The sequence below is a fragment of the Oratosquilla oratoria genome, chromosome 41 (assembly GCF_046742065.1).
Source record: "Oratosquilla oratoria isolate Oo_2021 chromosome 41, ASM4674206v1, whole genome shotgun sequence".
Lineage (NCBI taxonomy): Eukaryota > Metazoa > Arthropoda > Malacostraca > Stomatopoda > Squillidae > Oratosquilla > Oratosquilla oratoria.
This window is the reverse complement of record NC_134817.1, coordinates 8,466,742-8,486,741: the sequence shown is the minus strand read 5'-3', so window position 1 is coordinate 8,486,741 and position 20,000 is coordinate 8,466,742. Positions and strand designations below refer to the sequence as shown.

Below are 20,000 nucleotides of genomic sequence, written 5' to 3'. Positions count from 1 at the left end.
TCTCATTTTTTTTTTTTTTTTTCGTGGATCCCGGTTGAGAACCATGGGTCTAGATGACGAATCGAACGATGGTATTCTGAAAAAGATATCTTTCCTTATACAAATCTTACATAAATCCTTGGAAGGAAAATATTTATATAAGGAAAGAATTTTTTTTAAGAATACCATCGTAAGATTCTTACGGTAGTATTCTTAAAAAATTCTTTCCTTATATAAATCTTTCCTTTTCAAGGATCTATATAAGGTTTACATAAGGAAAGTTTTTTTAAGAATATCATCGTAAGACTCTCACGGTGGTATTCTTAAAGAAAAGTTCTTTCCTTATATAAATCTTTCCCTTCCAATGATTTATAAAAGATTTATATAAGGAAATTTTTTTTTCTAAGAATACCACCGGAAGTTCTCTTACCTATGATACACGTAGCAAAAGATACTCAAAAAAGGGTTGCGCTAACCCCCCCAAAAAAAGCATAAAGAAAGAAAATTACCGTCGATTAAAATCTGCGATTAATACGACTGATAAATAGAAGACTTGTTACAGTTTCTCAAGCCGAGAAGACGTGCATGACAAATCAGATAGAGTAGCTAAAAATAGGAGTGCATAGTAGAGTAAAATTCCAGATTACAGTAAAACAGCTAAGGATTAAAAGATTAAAAGTGAAGATTAAAAGAAGTAGAGTTAAAAGCCCTGAGGGGATAGTTTTGGATCCCAATCTTCATTTGTAACACACGAAACAAGTTACAAAAATCCTCTAAACATCGTTCATAGGAAAAAATATATATAAATAGAACAGCCAATGTAAAGAAGAAGAAAAAAAACAATCACTTGAGAGTAGGTAAAAATATTATACTAGATAAGATAAAGAAAAATCAAAACAGAGCCAAATTATACATACACTGTGTGTGTGTGTGTGTATGTGTGTGTGTGTGTGTGTGTGTGTGTGTGTGTGTGTGTGTGTGTGTGTATGTGTGTGTGTGTGTGTATGTGTGTGTGTGTGCGTGTGTGTGTGTGTGTGTATGTGTGTGTGTGTGTGTGTATGTGCGCGCGCGCGTGTGTGTATGTGTGTGTTAGTGTGTACGGGTGAGGTCACAACACTACCTGTTGATCGGGCCATATATGACCTCTGAGCTCTCATCCGGGAAAATAACAGCTGTTGATCACTAGTCCAATACATGATCCAAGACCATGGAGAATCACACAAAACACTAATGAACATGTACACACAAGCGCACACACAGTTACAGACACATACGCAATGCTTATCAAGGGTTGGCCAGTACAAACTGGGCTGAGCAGTCTAAAGGATGAGTCGTCAGTTCCAACTGAGTCTTTCTAAAGGTTACGTCGCGAGAATCCCAACCATACTGACATAGAACAGAATTTAGTATACATACAGTGGTCGATGAACTTACGTTTACGAAATTCATCGTTATATTATTCCTGGCGATAAGACGCTCTCACAAAATAATGTTTCATGCTTCGAACTAGCTGATGTAACAATCATTGTTTTTCGTGATATCTGTGGAAACTTCAGAAAAGTGTTGTCCTTTATTTTTTTTTTTTAGAAAACTGTGATTCTTAGTTCGAAAGTGACTAAGTAAGGGGACTTCGTAAAGGAAGGTATTCTAGGAGACAGAGTACATGTTTTTCTTTGGAAAACAAACAATTTGAAAAACAAAGGTAAGAGTTTGTTTTTTTCACTTACAGTATCAAACAGAGAAATTATTTTGTCATCATGACGTAATATCCTTCTTAGATTACCAGGAAAAAAATCACTTAGATGGTTGAAAAAGAAAAGAAAATTTATACAGTTACCTTGTGCGACTGTGCGTGGCTATGTGGCTAGGATTGCGGGCATTCAATTGGGTAAGCCATCTGTTTTCTGACAGGTGGCATTCTTTGGGAGAAAAGAACTTAATAAATTTGTTTGATCTATATCTAAATCGAATATATTGTTTACTTTATGTTTCATCTGTGTTTACCTAATCAAAATATCTTCCTTTCTCGTAATATTTCTTAGTAGGCTGCTGGGTATGCTGTCTATTCTTTTCTTTTTGCACTTGCCCTCTGCAGACGATCCCGTTTTCTTTTGTCCGGCTTTCGAAACACGTATGAAAAATATGTACATACAAACGAAAACGGTTACTCCCTCTCTGCAGTGAGGGTCTTTGCAAATGTCATTTTAACTAAAGCCTTCATTCAGCGTAGAAAACGTTACCATATTGATAGGAGTTTAGACTGTCGCTATTAACCTGTCTTCCATGGCAGCACTACTATATGAATTTTGTTTTGGTTACTATAATTGGATCTTGTTCAGAAAAAGGAACCTCATTTTTGCGAAGGTTTGGAAACATCTAGAACGAGCCCCTGCGATAGACATATTCCTATTGACTATTGCATTCGAGAAAACGATCGTGAATGTAGTTTATCTGACATATGTGCATGTGTAACGCAATCTCAAACTGGAACGAGCTGGGCGAAAGCTGTTTTCTCACTTTTCTCCAGTTATACTCCAGGTTCCATGTCAGTTATAGTGCCTCGTAAAACTTCCCCATTACATTTGATCCCTGTACCTCTCTCTCTTTCTCTCTCTCTCTCTCTCTCTCTCTCTCTCTCTCTCTCTCTCTCTCTCTCTCTCTCTCTCTCTCTCTCTCTCTCTCTCTCTCTCTCTCTCTCTCTCTCTCTCTCTCTCTCTCTCTCTCTCTCTCTCTCTCTCTCTCTCTCTCTCTCTCTTTCCCTCGGCTCTTATTTCCTTCTGTGTCCAGATTCTCCACGTCCATCCTCGTCTTATGTCCGTATAATTTCCATATTATCTTCCCGTAAACAGTAGTATTGGCTTCGTAACGGTCTCCCTCTATATCAGCATTTCTCAATCTTTTAACCATTGCGTAACCTTTAAAATAAATTGCATATCTCAAAGAACCCCTGTACAAAAAAAAAAAAAAAAAAAAAATCTACCATATCTTTCTCATTTTATTTTCATCGTAATAATAGGTTAGATAGGATGATGCCTATATTACATTATAACAATACCCAAGAATATGCCGTGCGTGTTTAATTATTTTACGTATATGAAATGAAAAATGAAAAATCAAAAGTGCATTAGCTTATCTCACTTGTTCTCGCGGAACCCTTAGGGACCTTTTGCGGAACCTTAAGGCCCCTATACACTGTCAATCATGATTGCACAGTCATCGAGATTGTGCAAGCAGTGTTTGGGCCACACACTATCAGTAAGATTGAGCAATCATTACTTACCTCTTGGAGTTTGTGGAGTTGGATGAACTCCCTCCAAAATTCCTGAGTGTCCTGTGTACTCGCCATGGTTACAAAGGAAAGACTGAGCTGTTGGCGCAATCATCGCCACCAACTATCACTCATGATGGTGTAACTACTATGTTTGAGCTTACAAAATCAAACCGTATTGGAAATTCTTTAATCATCTGCGCAAACACTCAATCACACCCACTCACACAGGATATGCTTGCGCAATCATGAATATTGTGCAATCATGAATATTGTGCAATCATGAATATTGTGCAATCATGAATATTGTGCAATCATGAATATTGTGCAATCATGACTGACAGTGTGTAGGGGCCTATAGGGTTCCGGGGAACCCTGGTTGAGAAACGCTGCTCTAGATAGTTACATTTCTCTCACGGTCTTTTCTTTATTCTCTTAATCAGACGTAGAATTCTCATTTCCACCGATTGTATTTGACTTTTGAGATTTGTCGTGATTTCTGAGCCATAGGTCAACACAAAACTTATTATTGTCTTGTAACCGACAACTTTAATCTTGAAGTATTTTTTTCCAGCAGTGGATATAGAACACTTAATTTATTGGTGTAGCTGAAAATGATTATTTGCTCTCTCTGATCCCATGTCGCATTTACGACAGATGTTGATTTCCAAATGTTTTATTTTTTTCAACTAAATCTTTTGGGAACTCTTTAATGTTTATTCCGGTTTAAAGCCTTTCTCTGGAGACCATTATAATTTCTGTCTTCCCCACCTGTATTTTTGTATCCATGTTTTCTAACTTGTCGTCCCACTTGTTAATTATCCTTTGAAGTACACAAGTGGTGTTTGTTATGAACACAATATCACCATTGTAGAATAAGATAGTAAGTTCATTTGTGTCATAATTCAAATTCCTATCAAACCCTAGCAAAACCATTAATCCAGTTATCTTCTTGCTGTGTATTTACAGTACTTTTACAAATAACACATACAATCGTTATTGTTTTTGTAAGTTTCGGTATCATTTTGTAAACAGGATGCGCTAATATTTCCCAGAACTAGTTTTGTTGCACAGAACCAAAAACCTGTTCTACGACGACAAAGAAAATTGTATATTACTCTAGCCAGTACCTAACGCCGTAACATACCTCAGTTTGAAAAATAGATCTGTTGTAACATTTGAAAACCTAAATCCATTCTTACATTTAATTAATTTTGATTACCTGTTTTAAACAAAGTTTTATTGGTTATTGCAAACAAGTTAGCCTTTCGCAACTAAAACTCAATACAATTTTTGTCCATTATTGTACAGCAACCAGAAGAAGCATGTAAATTACATATATGTAGATAGAAATCGGTAATTTTGTAGACGTATTACAATTTTGTATGTATTTGTATATATGCACACGTTTATATGTATATATATGTGAACATGTATACATGTATGTATGTATATGTATATACATATATATATGTATATATATATATATATGTATTTATATATATATATATGTATATATGTATACGTATATATGTATAATGTATATATGTACATTTGTATTATTGAAAATATGTTAATTTTTTCAGGCGAATGACATTGATAATAAAAAAACACAAACACTATAAAAGAAACATCATCAGAATTGATAAAGAATGTCGATAAATAATATTGAGATAGGTGCTTATGTACTCAACGGGGTCGTGATGCCGGCCCTAAGGGAATTTTCTCTTTCGGAGCTCCAGTATTAATTGATTTTCTGGCATGTTGTACAACTAAGATCCCGGTATGTCTTTCTAATTTGATAAATCCCCAGCGATGGGTCGAAGTATTTCCTGTTGATAAATAACCCACTTCAACAATCCTTCTTGTAAACTTATCCTACTCTTTATGTAAAACTTCGACATCTCCTTAGTTCGGTAAATGGTTAAACTTTCCCGCGTGCACTGCCAATGAATTGGACGTCCTATGTGCTTTTGTGTCGTTTTTATGTTTCATAAATTTGCTTGTCTGATCCTCTCGCTGATTCACCAAAGTATGCCATTGTGCAACTATTGCACGGAATCCTATACATGACGCTTGGTATCATGTCCGCGTTCACTTGTTTTTCCGGATGTCAACAGCGATTGGATAAAAGTAGGAAGGAGTGAAATAATAAAGAATTGATCAAATATAAGCTTGTCAAACACAGAAATCCATACTCACACACGCACAAACACACACACACACACACACACACACACACACACACACACACACACACACACACACACACACACACACACACACACACACACACACACACACACACACACACACACACACACACACACACACACACACACACACACACACACAGACACACACACACACACACACACACACACACACACACACACACACACACACACACACACACACACACGACTCAACGGCGCAGTGGTAGCGTTCGCTGCGCTGCGAGTCGTTACTCCAACTCTCGTAGGCGGGGAGTTGGGTGTGTGTGTGCGTGTAAGGTCACAGCATTACCCATAGATCGGTCAAATATGAGCTCTGAGCTCTCTTCCGGGAGGAAATAGCTGTCGACCACGAGTTCAACACGTGCTCCAAGACCATGGTGAATCACACACACACACACACACACACACACACACACACACACACACACACACACACACACACACACACACACACACACACACACACACACACACACACACACACTTGCCTCAGATATTCCATAGCTACTGAAGACAAGGCTGATCTGACTTCACTAAGGTGAAATATGGAACTCAGCAACCGTACCGTTGTGTCATCGAATGTTCTGTTGAGTCCTGTGCAGGAGCCACATATCTTGTTCCATGTGTGGCATGGATGCTGTTCCCCAGGAGGCCAGGCTCCTGCATCACGCTGATGTCGTCGGGCACGAATTTCTGGTCTCCTTCTGGATAGGGCTTCACCTACTTTGGTCGGCTCCGCTGCCACACGCAGCTTGCCAAGTCGGTCTTTCAGAAGCCATCATTTCCAGTTCAATGGGTTGGATGTCGTACCTTTTGGGAAGATCCTTATAGAGGTCATTGTACCTTTTCTTTGCGTCTCCTGCAGATCTGCTGCCCTCCGCAAGTTGTGTATAATAAATTTGCATGGGAAGTTGATATTCTGGCATTCTTATGGGGCGATCCAATAAGCAAAAGTGTCGTATCACTGAGATGGTCTAAGTGCGGGGATGTAGTTTGTCACGGGTAATTCTGTTCTTCCGTGACACATCTAGAACTCTCTGTAGATATCTGGTGTTAGATATATCCAGGGTGCGTAATTGATGCCTATAGAGGGTCCCTGTCTCTAAGCAGTACAGCAATGTGGAGATGCATATGGTCCTGTACACTGAAGCTATATTATCTACTCTCAGAGGAATTCACATCTTCTCAAATAGTGCCCACAAGAGGTTATGGTTAACGGTGTCAAATACCTTTGTGAGGTCAATAAAGGAAGTGAATAGATCTTTGCTTTGCTCCCGTGAGTTTTCCTGTAACTGATGTAAGGAGGAAATCATATCAGTGGTGCTGCGGTCTTTTCGGAAACCTCGTTTATTTTCCGGGAGACTTCTTTCTGTGTAATGCACAGTCAGAATGGAAAGCATTTTTTTTTTTTTGCAAGTACTTTCTCAGCTACTGTCAGTAGCGAAATGCCTCCACTGTTGTCACAGATTGCCCTGTCTCTCTCCCTCTCTCTTTCTCTCTCTTTTTCATTTTTGTATACACACATACACACACACACACACACACGCACACACACACACGCAGACACACACACACACACACACACACACACACACACACACACACACACACACACACACACACACACACACACACACACACACACACACACACACACACACACACACACACACACACACACACACATATATATATATATGTATATATATATAAACATATATATATATACATATATATATATATGTATGTATATATATATGCATATATATATATATATAAATATATATATATATATATAATCACGATGTTAGTATCTTTCAGTATTTGGGGACCTTTTGCAGTAGTCAATTCGTGCATATGCTGTTTCAGAAGGTATCCTCCTTGTTTAAACTTTTCGGCTGGAATACCGTCTGGTCCGGGACTCTTGTTATTCTTTAGGTCTCTGACAGCTCTCGGGACATCTACCAGTTCTAGAATTTCATCAAGTGGTTCCAGTGACATGTGTGGCACGATGTAATTCACCTAAGCAAGTTGCTAAAATGCTCGGACCATTGGGATAGGATTTCCTAATTGTTGTTTTTTAAAAGGTGTTGCCATGTGAGGATCTGATTGGATGACTTGTATGTTTTTGTCCCGTAGACTGATTTAATGCACCATAAAATCATTGTCAAGTGTCGGCATAGTGCTATATTTTGCTGGACTTAGTTTGCCACCAATCATTTTTCATTTTACTTAATGCTCTTTGAAATTCGGCTCTGATGTTAATGAGTCGGGACTTTGTTTCTCTGGTCTTTGGGTAATTCAGGAGAGAGTTATGCCCCTTCCTTTTGTCATCTATCAATTGGTAAATAGCTGAGACATTTTAATCTAACCAGTCCTGGTGGTTGAGGGGGGATAACCGAGAGTGTTTACATCTGCTCTGTGTAGGATAGAATGGAAGTTTTCCCATTTGTTTGTTAGGTCCTGACCATGTTGTAAAACGGAAAGACTTTCTGCAATTTTGTGTCTGAAAGATGCACAATATCTGAAGTTGAGTTTCTTGAAAGGATGGCGTCGTGGTCGTTGCCGCCGAATCTTCTAGACGAATCTTGCAGGGCACTTGACGATGTCCTGTTCATCAGTCGGTTCCTATCATAACTCTGGTGAATAGTACCGCATTTCTATCTGCTTGGCTTGGACGTGGGTGTTTCCATGTTGCTTTGTATTTTTTTTAACTGAAAGTGGGTGCATGATATGGTAAGTTCATGCTTTGAACATAGTCTAATGCCGTTCCCATTGGCCTTCTCAACACCTAGCTTACCGAGGACTTCAGGCCAGATACCATGCTCTCGTCCAACATTGGTATTGATATCGCCTAAAAGAGTTATAGAGAGAAAAAAAAAATCTGCCTCTGCTAAAAGGGTAGGAGCGTAAGCACTAATGATAGTCAAGTATCGACATTTTCTCATGTGTATCCGCCACGACATCAGTTGTTCACTGATGCCAATTTATGCCTCAGATATTTGGTCTAAGAGTGAGGATTTCCGTGGCAAAACCAACTCTATGGAGTCGCCGTCTGGCCTCAGGGAGTCCTTTCCAGAAGAAAGTATATCGTTCTCCTGACTCAGTTAATGAGTCTTCCTTACCCAAACGTGTTTCGTTGAAGGATTACCACGCTGGGCTTCCGCGGGCTTTACCAGCAACGACGGTTGAGAGTTCGTTTGAGTAAAAAACGACTTCGGTTACAATACTTTATTGTTTAAATCTCCAAACATCAAATTATCTTTCCGTTATATATTGCAAAGCTGAATTATTAGCTAGGAGATTGCAAACCTATACGAATGTTAGATATATTGTTGAAATGATTTAGAGAAACCTAGATTTCTGTAAACAAAGTCATATTCTAGTTACTCAAATGTAGGTTGGAGAGAGGATGTGGGGTGGGGGGGCTGCAATATCGATGTTGTAACAGTTCTTTTCATTGGCCTTCAATTGAAATCATGACAATCGTCACAGTCGAGAAGGGTCCTGATGTTCCAGGTTGATATTAATAAAATCTTAAAATTGTCACTGTTTGTAAGGAAGCGTCATAATGGCTTGCAGCTGATCCTTCGGAGATTAGAAACACGGGCAATGTTTAGACCACCTTTTCTTAGTCCCTCCCCATCTGGGGTGGTCAATGCAAGGATTGCTCAGTCAAACAGGGAACTGCCGTAGAGAGTTACCGTTCAACCCCGACTCGCCCACAGCTTCTGCCCACCACCCCATCTTCATCGCCGTAGGACTTTTGGGTAGTGATGATGACGATGACTGATGGTGAGGGAAAGATGCAGCACAGTAGCCCGCTTAACGTATAAGGCTGCAGGAATCCATCAAGTACTCAGTCTACCGTTACACCACAGCAGATTTCTCAACCGGTGTTTACTCCCGTAGCCTTGATCCATCCAAGGGTGACCCATAAGGCTGTGGTGCTGCTGTTGTCACGGTGTCGAGGCGTGTCCGCGTGACGGGGGGGCCATTGCTAGTCATCTCTGGGGCCTCCTACTACTCCGAGATCCCGTTATGCTTCGCCTGGAGTCGCAATAAGCCCAGATACCGTGTGTGACCGTGAGGATGCACAAAAGGGGTCTGTAACTGGAGAGGCTGTGCACTGGCAAGGGAAGACTTATGCTCAGCAACTCCACGGTTCGCCCAAGGCTAACCAGCGGTGGTAGATGAAAGTAAGAAGTGCATGCAAAACAGACGACTGAAGGCAAATTTATAGCTACCACACTAGACGTATCACACACACACACGCGCGCGCACACACACACACACACACACACACACACACACACACACACACACACACACACACACACACACACACACACACACACACACACACACACACACACACACACACACACACACACACACACACACTCATCGGGTTGTTAGTTCTCAACATAGGTTAAAAGAACCATGTAGCAATCACCAGAAAAGATAAGAAAGCTGAAGTCTCCCAGAATATTGTTCTTATCCCTTTTCTCCTTGGTGATCATTAATGTATATCAAAACGTATATCAACAGTGTTCTCTTTCATAACAGCGTCAATAAACTGTTTTCATCCCTTTCCATCTCGGTGAGCATACCATTTACGCCTATTAAAACATATGTCAAAAGTATTCTCTTTCATAACAGAGCCTCCTCCCTGTTCTTTCAGCCATGATGTCGTCGTCGCTGTCGACGAAGACGACAACGACGACGTCTGCTTCGGGATGGCTGCTGACGGTGTTGTCCCTGCTGTTCTTTATAACCGGAAGAGCAAGTGGGCGTAAGTATAAGTACAGCCGCCTTGATACCGGGTGACGTCATACGTGTTGGATGAGTGGTGTGTGTGTGTTTGGTGGATGGCCGTGTTTGTATGATGCATCAACGGCGTTTTGGTGCAAATTGTATCACTGTAGACTATTCATGCTGCTTTTGTGAGGTACAAACATGGTTATTTGTATTGGCAAATGAATTACAAATATCGTTATTTGTGTTGCAAAGTGGGGGTGAATAAAATTGTAGATCTTTGTACTTTACGACGTTTGATTGAAGTTGTTAGAGCTATCAAATGAAATCTAAAGGTTAACCGTGGTATTCAATGGAAAATAAGTCTGGATGTTTTATTAAGGAAACTGGAAATGTGGTTCATTATGCTGAAAGTGGAAACGTGTCTATTTGTGTTAATGAAATGTAGATATGATTATTCATGGGCTCAGATCATGTGCACATGTCGTTTGTGATATCAAATTAACAGACTGAAGGGACAACAAACATGGCTCGCCGCAAATTCAAGGAAGTTAAAATTTAGTTATTTATGGCATAAAATGAGTAGAAATATAATGTCAAATCTGTCTCATTGTGATTATTTGAGTTAAATGAAGTACGAATTTGGGTACTTGGGTGATGAAATGTACAGATGTAGTTCTTTGTTTTAGAATGAATTCTATTTGGTTTTGTTACATTTGGACGGTTCTTAAATTGGCGCTTCCCATATAGACGTTTCCAAACCTAACCTAACCTAACTTAGCTTAACCTAGCCGAGCCTAATGTAACCTAACCAGGCCTAACGTAACCCAACCAGGCCTGACCTAACCTAATCTAACCTAACCTAATCTAACCAAACTTTTATTGATCGTATTTGTTTTTTAGCATTGTTTTCTTTTTGAAAAGCGTTCAAATGGGAAACGCTCATCTGAGACATCACCGGATTTACGAGGGAATCAAGTGGGGGGCAGTTATTCCCTTTAATCCCCTCTTCTAGAGCGGCCTCTCAAAGCTTCTTTCATGAAAAATGTAATAATCACGAAGCATCTATTTCATTAAAGTAATTAACACAGTTTGTGTGGAGGTTGGGTGTACGGAAAAAAAAGCGAGGTGACTTTGGCGTCCTACGGGAAACGGTCCCCATTCTAAGGCGGTCCCCACCTTTGGATTAGTAGTCAATTAATAATATTCTGAGGAAAAATTAGTGTTAATCTAAAAATTAGGATCGTAGATTCCAGTTATAGCTTATTTTTGTTATCTTTTGTACATCCATTTTGAGAGAAAATAACAGTGTTAATCTAAAAATTAGAACCGTAGATTCCAATTATAGTGTATTTCGGTTATATTCTATATATCATGTACTTTCATTTTGTGCTGTCAATGTACTGTAACTCTAAATGAGATTGTTTGTATTATTAAATAAATTGCAAATAGTTATTTAAACAGAATGCAAATATTGTTAACTATGTTAGTATATGAAGGGAAATATATAGTCCCGTATCGGTATGCTTTTGAATTAAGCACAAATACTTTGTGGTATATGAACCGCAATCTAATTGTACTGTTACGTGCAGTGTAAATATCTACTGCCGGTTCAAAAACAAAAGTGTACTTATTAAATCGAATGAAGCGAACAACACATTTGTGTTATCAAATAAAGTGTAACTGTGAATGTGTGTCATGAAATAAAATATAAATCTGGTTCTTCGTGTGTAGGCATGATTATATGTATCAAATTAATTGCAAATACAATTAATTTGTTATTGAATAAAATGCAAATATTCTTTATTTGTTGTCAAAAGAAACGTAAATAAATTCATACAGTATCATTTCAAGCGAAAGCGTAGCTTACAAATGTTATGATATGCCAATTTACTTATATGTATTACCGGCATTTTACACTGAGCCAGATCTCGCCAACCGTCATGAGTTCGTTTGGGTAGAAACGACTTCAGTTACAAACTTCTGTTTTTTTTTTTTTAATATCCAAATATCAAATTACCTAGGCGTCATATACTGAGAAACTGAATAGCAAACTAAGAGAGGCTAAACTCAGTATATGAAGCAAAAGTAATTTGGCATTTGGATATTCGAAAAGCATGAAATAGTAACCGAAGTCATTTCTACGCAAACGAACTCACAACGGTTGGGCGAGAATCAGCCCGGTGAGTGACTGGCTTTACAAATTAGCGTCGCGTGTATGGAGGTTATGTTTAGAGTAGTTCAGCCCTAAGGTCGGTGTCTCGAAAGGTTACGACCGTATTTTAACCATGGGGAGATGGTGGTCATTAAATAAAGTTCTGGCTGCTGTCGCCAGGTGATTTTATCAAGCTAATTGAACTTGGATGCATAATCTGGCCGTATAGTGTGACACCGGCATAATGATCAACATGACCACTGAATGTGGTGATATAGAAGGTAAGTTTTGCGTTTGTTGCATACACGGAAATTGCTCGTTTTGCAATTCATACAGTATACATGTAGATAATTTACGCTTATGACTTCTCTCTAATTGTATAATCTATGAACAAATTCTTAACTTAGAGGAATCAATGTTATGTCTCTGGACACAGTATTTTTACCCAGGAGCGTCAGCACAAATGACTCCTTTTATACTGGCAAGACAAGTGTGGACCGGAACACATGAAAAATCGTCACCCCGGACTTCGACAGGGTGACAATTCTTCATGTTGGCTATCCTAAGGTGACAATTCTTCATGTGGACCATCCTGGGTTTACGATTCTTCGTTTGTATCATAAGTTGGCAATAATCATATCTTTCATTCAATCTAACATAAACTAACCTAACCTAACCTAATTTAATCTAACCTAACCTAACCTAATCTGTATTCCATATTTGATATTCGGCGTATGGTGTGACAGTTCTTCAGGTGGGATCTCATGGGGGTGACAATTCTTCATGGGGGCGTTCTGGGGTGACAGTTCTTTATGTGCTCCCAAACGGTTATGCTGCCGGACTGTCTTACTGTCGCAAGAATCATCAACATCGCGTTAATTGGCGTAGTGGCTGGTTATCTCTACCCTGTGCATTGTCAACTCTAGAACAACTTAACAGTCGCTTGCAAAGATCCAGAACCAAGGAAAAAAAACTCATCCTGTGCTTCCTTGGCTACACTAAATGTCAACACGAACTCTATCTTACACCGCTAGTTGAGGGAATATACTCAAATGGTACCCATTTCACTTTCAAATGTCTGAAATGCCCTCATTTGTGTCATCATTACGCTCACATCATTCGGACTTCCCTCGATGTGGCTGCTCCTGTTTTGCTCTGATGGCTGCTCACTACTGTCTGCTCAAACCTTCGAAGGGCCCAACGTTAATATTTTGACAGAGCGAGTGAATCCCTTTGGTTTCCCGCCCGCCTGCCTTGGGGGACTCTCGTGCCCACATTTTCCTACATTTCAACGTATTTGTTCAGTTGCGCCCAACTACACGATATAGCATTAGAAAATTAAATATTAATTTTGTAAATTATAATACATGAACGTAATATGCGATTTTCTTGGCGGAAATAAAAATTAAAAATACCTTGCTACAAGCAAATATACTAACGAACGAAGTTGCTAGCATAGGATCGGAACGCCATCTTGTCGTTTGTCAAGTGTTTGTCTGCCCTGTCCAGTTGAAACCTGTTGTACGCCCTTGGCACTTCCGCCAGTACCTCGCGAGGTATATATTCTTGAAGGAATGCTATGGAGCTGAAATCCATACATTCCTTCAAGCTATGAAAAACCCATATACCCCACAATCAGAAAGAGTGATTGAACAGGCCACCAACATCCGTGATGACGACGACGACGACGACGACGACGATCCGGATGATCTTAAATTATAGGTACCGATGTACTAAATACACGTTAGGTTAGGCTAGACTAGATTAGGTTAGGTTAGAATAGACTAATCTATCCTTCTTTCATTTCTTTGACGTCGGCATCTATCAAAACAAACATGGCGTATCATTCGTCCGGCGCGACTTCGTTACTTACGAAATCTGTTTTAGCAACTTTTTTGTTTTTCATTTCCGCCAAGAAAATTGCATATTACGTTGATATATTATAATCTACAAAATTGGTACTTAATTTTCTATTACTATATCGCGTATTTGTGCACAATTAAACATTTACCCACCCAGCCTTTGTGCTAGACCTGCCTCCTAACAAACTTCCTCTCTCTCTCTCTCTCTCTCTCTCTCTCTCTCTCTCTCTCTCTCTCTCTCTCTCTCTCTCTCTCTCTCTCTCTCTCTCTCTCTCTCTCTCTCTCACCTTTTCTCTTTTCCAATTTCTCATTCTCCTCCCGTCTATACATCAGTTTCTCTCATTTTTACCTGTTTGCTTTGTCTGTTTTAATATGTAATCTTTAGCTTGATCAAATCCGTTTTTTTTCGTCTACTTTACGTCCCCATACAGCCGATGTGGTCACGTGATCAAAACAAACGAAGTGAGGGAATGTGTGGCGACAGTTTTGCTACGTAGCAGCAGCTAGGTTTCATTTAATATCCGCCAATCTCGCTTTCCCATTTCCTCACTCTCAGCCACAGATTTTCCAAGTCGATTAATCTGAAAGAAAGAAAGAAACAAAAACAAGTCTGTCATAAACATTTATGCGCAGAGATCAAGAAAATCAAAGAACCCCCGTATTTGGGAGAATTCAATATTAGTTTCTACCTCCCAAAAGTACAGAAAAGGAGGGAAGGGACCTGAACGTAGTTGTGTTCTTCGTGTTTATTTTACAATAGGTTTGTTGATATATTTATCAATATATTTGTTTTAATCTAATTAATTACTCGATTAGTTGATAAATTAATTCAATCATTCATTTATTCTTATCTATATGTCTGTATTTCACTATATTTACATTTCTTGTTATATTTAATTTGTTTTATACATATATATATATATAATATATATATATATATATGTGTGTGTGTGTGTGTGTGTGTGTGTGTGTGTGTGTATGTGTTTGTGTGTATTAGAGAAACGTAACGTAGTCGCATATTGGTAAAATAAGATTTTTAACCCAATATCGGAGAAATGATATAAGAGGCACAAAATATCCGTATACTTCAACCACTATCTGTGGTCCTCTTCAGCAGATTAGTGTACAAGAATAAATCCAGTTATAAGGCGCACAGTTAGAAAACGGGGAAAGGGGATACTCACGTCACATGCCCTTGATGAGGTCAGGTCAAAGATTGACAGTTGGTGAGATCCGGTCAGGTCGCCTTTGTAATTAATTTATTGGCTGCCATCCAAGTGATGCAGTCTGGGGACCATTGACCTTTTGAGGTGCTGGAATCTGGGTAGTGTTTGATAAGGGAGGATTCTATTATTTTTCTCTGGAAACTGCAATGGTATTTGTAAATGATAGCAGCATTTTACAAGCCCATGAGATGATCATCCTTGCTGGTATGAAGGAACATGGCGAAATTCTCTTGAGCATATTTGACAGAGTTATTATGTTCTTTGATTCTTGTGGTTAGGTCTCTTTCTGTTTTGCCCAGTACACATCATTTCAGTCTTTACAAGGTAGTTTATATACCCCAGAGTTGTTATCCACACTAGTTCTATTTTTCTAAATATACTGTTGCGGTAGTTAAGTGTTCCTTGGGTAATAATTTAGAAACAGCGTTGACTGACTCATTATATGGTAATATGGTGTTTTTTGTAACTCCAGTTGAACTTATTATCGGAGTTAGAGGCGACTTATAAAAATTGCTTTTTGATTTCTTCAGAGTTTTGGACAAAAACCATTCCGGATATCCTAATTTTGATATTTGAGCGCAAAAGCTCTAACTCACCTCGTGGCGCTGTGGTTAGAGTTCTCGCCTGCCACTACAACTCTCCGGGTTCGAATCCCGCCCAGAGCTGAAATAATTTCAGTATCGCTGCGCTACGGGGAGTTGGGTGTGTGTGTGCGTGTAAAGTCAAAGTATTACCCATAGATTGGTCATACGAACTCTGAGCTCTCCTCCGGGAGGTTAATAACTGTCAATCACGAGTCCAACACGTGATCCAAGACCATGGTGAATGGTGAATCAGTATCCAAGTGTTGTAGGCTACACATTCTAAGGGCTTTGTGTAGGTTTCCTGTTGTTATGCATTTGGCGTGCCCTATTCTCATCAATGCTATTTTGCATATAGTTTAGGATGTCTATGTTTTACTGGTTATTGAAAACCACGCTATGGAAGCGTATGTGTTTCTCAGGAGTTGTTTGTGGACTGTGATTAATCTTCTCCTCCTGTTCCAATCCTTTGCATGGAACTGATTTTAGGTTACTCACTTTGTTGTTCATTTGCCTATGTCAGATCTTTTATGTGAGGGAGTATGAAATGAAACGTCAATTTTTTCAGTGGAAAGGTTTGGTAACTCAATTTCATTCTTGAATATTTCTTCGATTCCTGGTTGTCTGGAATGAAGAAGGGGCCAATGACGGATATCTTCATATGGTGTTCCTGTAAGATGAACATTATTAGAACATGGAACCTGTCTTACATAGTCAATGCTCACGGGGAATATAATAATGAATGACATGCATGCAAATCTGTTCATCTCTGTCCATTATCTTTCTTCCCCCTCATATGACAAACAACCTTTATTGAATTGTAATTAGAAAACCACGAAAATGCTAATTCCACGGAGGAGCAGAGGCATCACGGGCGTGGGGGCTGAGAGTCGAGGAAACGATTCATTCTTGGGGTGGGGAACTCTTGTCCTGTCTAGTTCAACGCGCTGATGGAAAAACATACAGATCTATCACATATATTCACAGACGCACGCACGCACGCAAGCACACCCTCGCGCGCGGACGCACACACACACACACACACACACACACACACACACACACACACACACACACACACACACACACACACACACACACACACACACACACACACACACATTCTCTCTCTCTCTCTCTCTCTCTCTCTCTCTCTCTCTCTCTCTCTCTCTCTCTCTCTCTCTCTCTCTCTCTCTCTCTCTCTCCTCTCTCTTCTCTCTCTCACTCTCTCTCTCTCTCTCTCTCTCTCTCTCTCTCTCTCTCTCTCTCTCTCTCTCTCTCTCTCTCTCTCTCTCTCTCTCTCTCTCTCTCTCTCTCTCTCTCTCTCTCTCTCCCCGCAGAGCGCGGGGTGATCTAATAGAGGTGTTCAAGTGGATCAAAGGTTTTAACAAGGGTGATGCAAACAAGGTCATCATATTAAAACAACAGGGTAGGACTCGCAGTAATGGTTTTAAACTGGACAAATTTAGATTTAAGAAGGAAATAGGCAAGAATTGGTTTACTAATAGGGTAGTCGACGAATGGAATAGACTTAGTAACCATGAAGTAAGCGCTGAAACTATCAGTTGTTTTAAGAAACGATTAGACAACCTTATGGATGGGGATGACAGGTGGTGATGGATACGGAGCTGCCTAGTGCAGGCCTTATGGTCTCTTGCATTCTTCTCCATTCTTATGTTCTTATGTTCTCTCTCTCTCCCCCCCTCTCTCTCTCTCACCTCTCTCTCCCTTTCTCTCTCTCTATCCCTCTCTTTATCTCTCTCTCTATGCCTCTCATTTTCTCTCTCTCTCTCTCTCTCTCTCTCTCTCTCTCTCTCTCTCTCTCTCTCTCTCTCTCTCCTCTCTCTCTCTCTCTCTCTCTCTCTCTCTCTCTCTCTCCTCTCTCTCTCACACACACACACACACACACACACACATACACATACACATACACACACACACAATTAAACACACACACACACACAACCGAACACACAAAATTAAGCACACACACATGCAAACGCAACCAAACACTCACAATTACGCACACACACACAACCGAACACACAAAATTAAGCACACACACATGGAAACGCAACCAAACACTCACAATTACGCACACACACACACACAATATGCAAACACAACCACACACACACACACACACACACACACACACACACACACACACACACACACACACACACACACACACACACACACACACACACACACACACACACACACACCACACACACCACACACACACACACACACACACCACACACACACACACACACACACACACACACACACACACACACACACACACACACACACACACACACACACACACATACACATACAACCACGCACACACACACACACACACACACACACACACACACATACAACCACGCACACACATACAACCACGCACACACACACACACACACACACACACACACACACACACACACACACACACACACACACACACACACACACACACACACAAACAACCGCGCAGTTGGTAGAGTCCCAGACTGTCACTACGGCGCGGCGGTCCGGGTTCGAATCCTGCCCAGGGCTGAAAAAATTCAATATCGCTACGCTTTGAGTTGTTACTCCAACTCTCGTGGGCGGAGATTTGGGTGTGTGTGTGTGCGTGTAAAGTCACAACATTACCCATAGATTGGTCATATATGAGCTCTAAGTTCTCTTCCGGAAGGGAAATAGCTGTCGATCACGAGTCTAACACGTGATCCAATACCGTGTGAATCACACACACACACACACACACACACACACACACACACACACACACACACACACACACACACACACACACACACACACACACACACACACACATATACATACATGCATATTTAGTACGTGTTCATCGTTCATCAGCTAATATAAATTGTCTATCGATATTGTATTTAAGGTGTTAAAAAGTGGTCAAGAATTCGGATGATAATTATCCTTCCAATCGTAGCATAAATAACAACCAATTTTCGGTGCCAAGCTATTTACAAAGACAGATTCAAATCAGTTACTCGAAGCGAGAACGAACAAGCGCTTTGATTGGTCACTAAAGAAGCGAGTCGCTAATATTGACCAATAGAAAGAAATTTCCCATCTGGCGTACCTGTTTTCAAAACCGCTATGTGACATCCTTTTGGTTTGTTTAGAAGTCTTGTTTAGAAGTGTATGTGTCTTCTCGATAAATGCAAGACATTCACCTCTCCGTAACGACTTCACTTTGTAAATTGCTTGCCGCCATCAGGCGTAATAAATTTATCAAATCAAATCATTCTCGATGAAAGAAAATGTAGATATGTCGGCGCATCAGACCATCTAGAATTATTTTAGTTTGTTTAGTGGTAGAAGAGTAAAATTAGAAGACTTAGACATTAGTGGCAAAGAAAAAGGGATTTTTGGATCCACTAAGCTTTGTGAAATGATTGTTCCAATAACTAGCGAGCAGCTTAGACGACCTTAAGGTCTAGAATGGTGCTTGAGATCAGGTGTACTTGCATTATAATTAAGTGTTCATGTTACTGAAAGTATGCATTTGGTATTTGTGCAGTTATGCACAACTACGCGATATAGCATTAAAAATTAGATATTAATTTTGTAAATTATAATACATGAACGTAATATGCGATTATCATGGCGGAAATGAAAATAAGAAATACCTTGCTACAAGCAAATATACTAACGAACGAAGTCGCTAGCATAGGATTGGAACGCCATCTTGTCGTTTGTCAAGTGTTTGTTGTCTGCCCGGTCCAGTTGAGGCCTGGTGTACGCCCTCGGTACTTCCGCCAGTACCTCGCGAGGTATATATTCTTGAAGGAATGCTATGGAGCTGAAATCCATGCATTCCTTCAAGCTAAGAAAAACCTATATACCCCGCAATCAGAAAGTGATTGAACAGGCCGCCAAC

At 40.0% G+C, this 20,000-nt stretch overlaps 1 protein-coding gene across 4 annotated transcripts in view; it reads left to right on the top strand.

The window, feature by feature from the left end:
• Positions 1-1,303: 1,303 nt before the first annotated feature.
• LOC143020942 (uncharacterized) overlaps positions 1,304-20,000 on the top strand; it is a 137,806-nt gene continuing 119,109 nt past the window's right edge. For 3 of the 4 annotated variants that reach the window (XM_076177934.1, XM_076177933.1, XM_076177931.1), the window contains exons 1-2: positions 1,304-1,681; positions 10,169-10,279. In XM_076177934.1, the coding sequence (XP_076034049.1) occupies positions 10,171-10,279 (109 nt within the window). In that variant the 5' untranslated portion in view covers positions 1,304-1,681; positions 10,169-10,170. Of the gene's footprint in view, positions 1,682-10,146; positions 10,280-20,000 lie in introns of all 4 variants that reach the window. The other variant, XM_076177932.1, reaches the window with a different exon arrangement.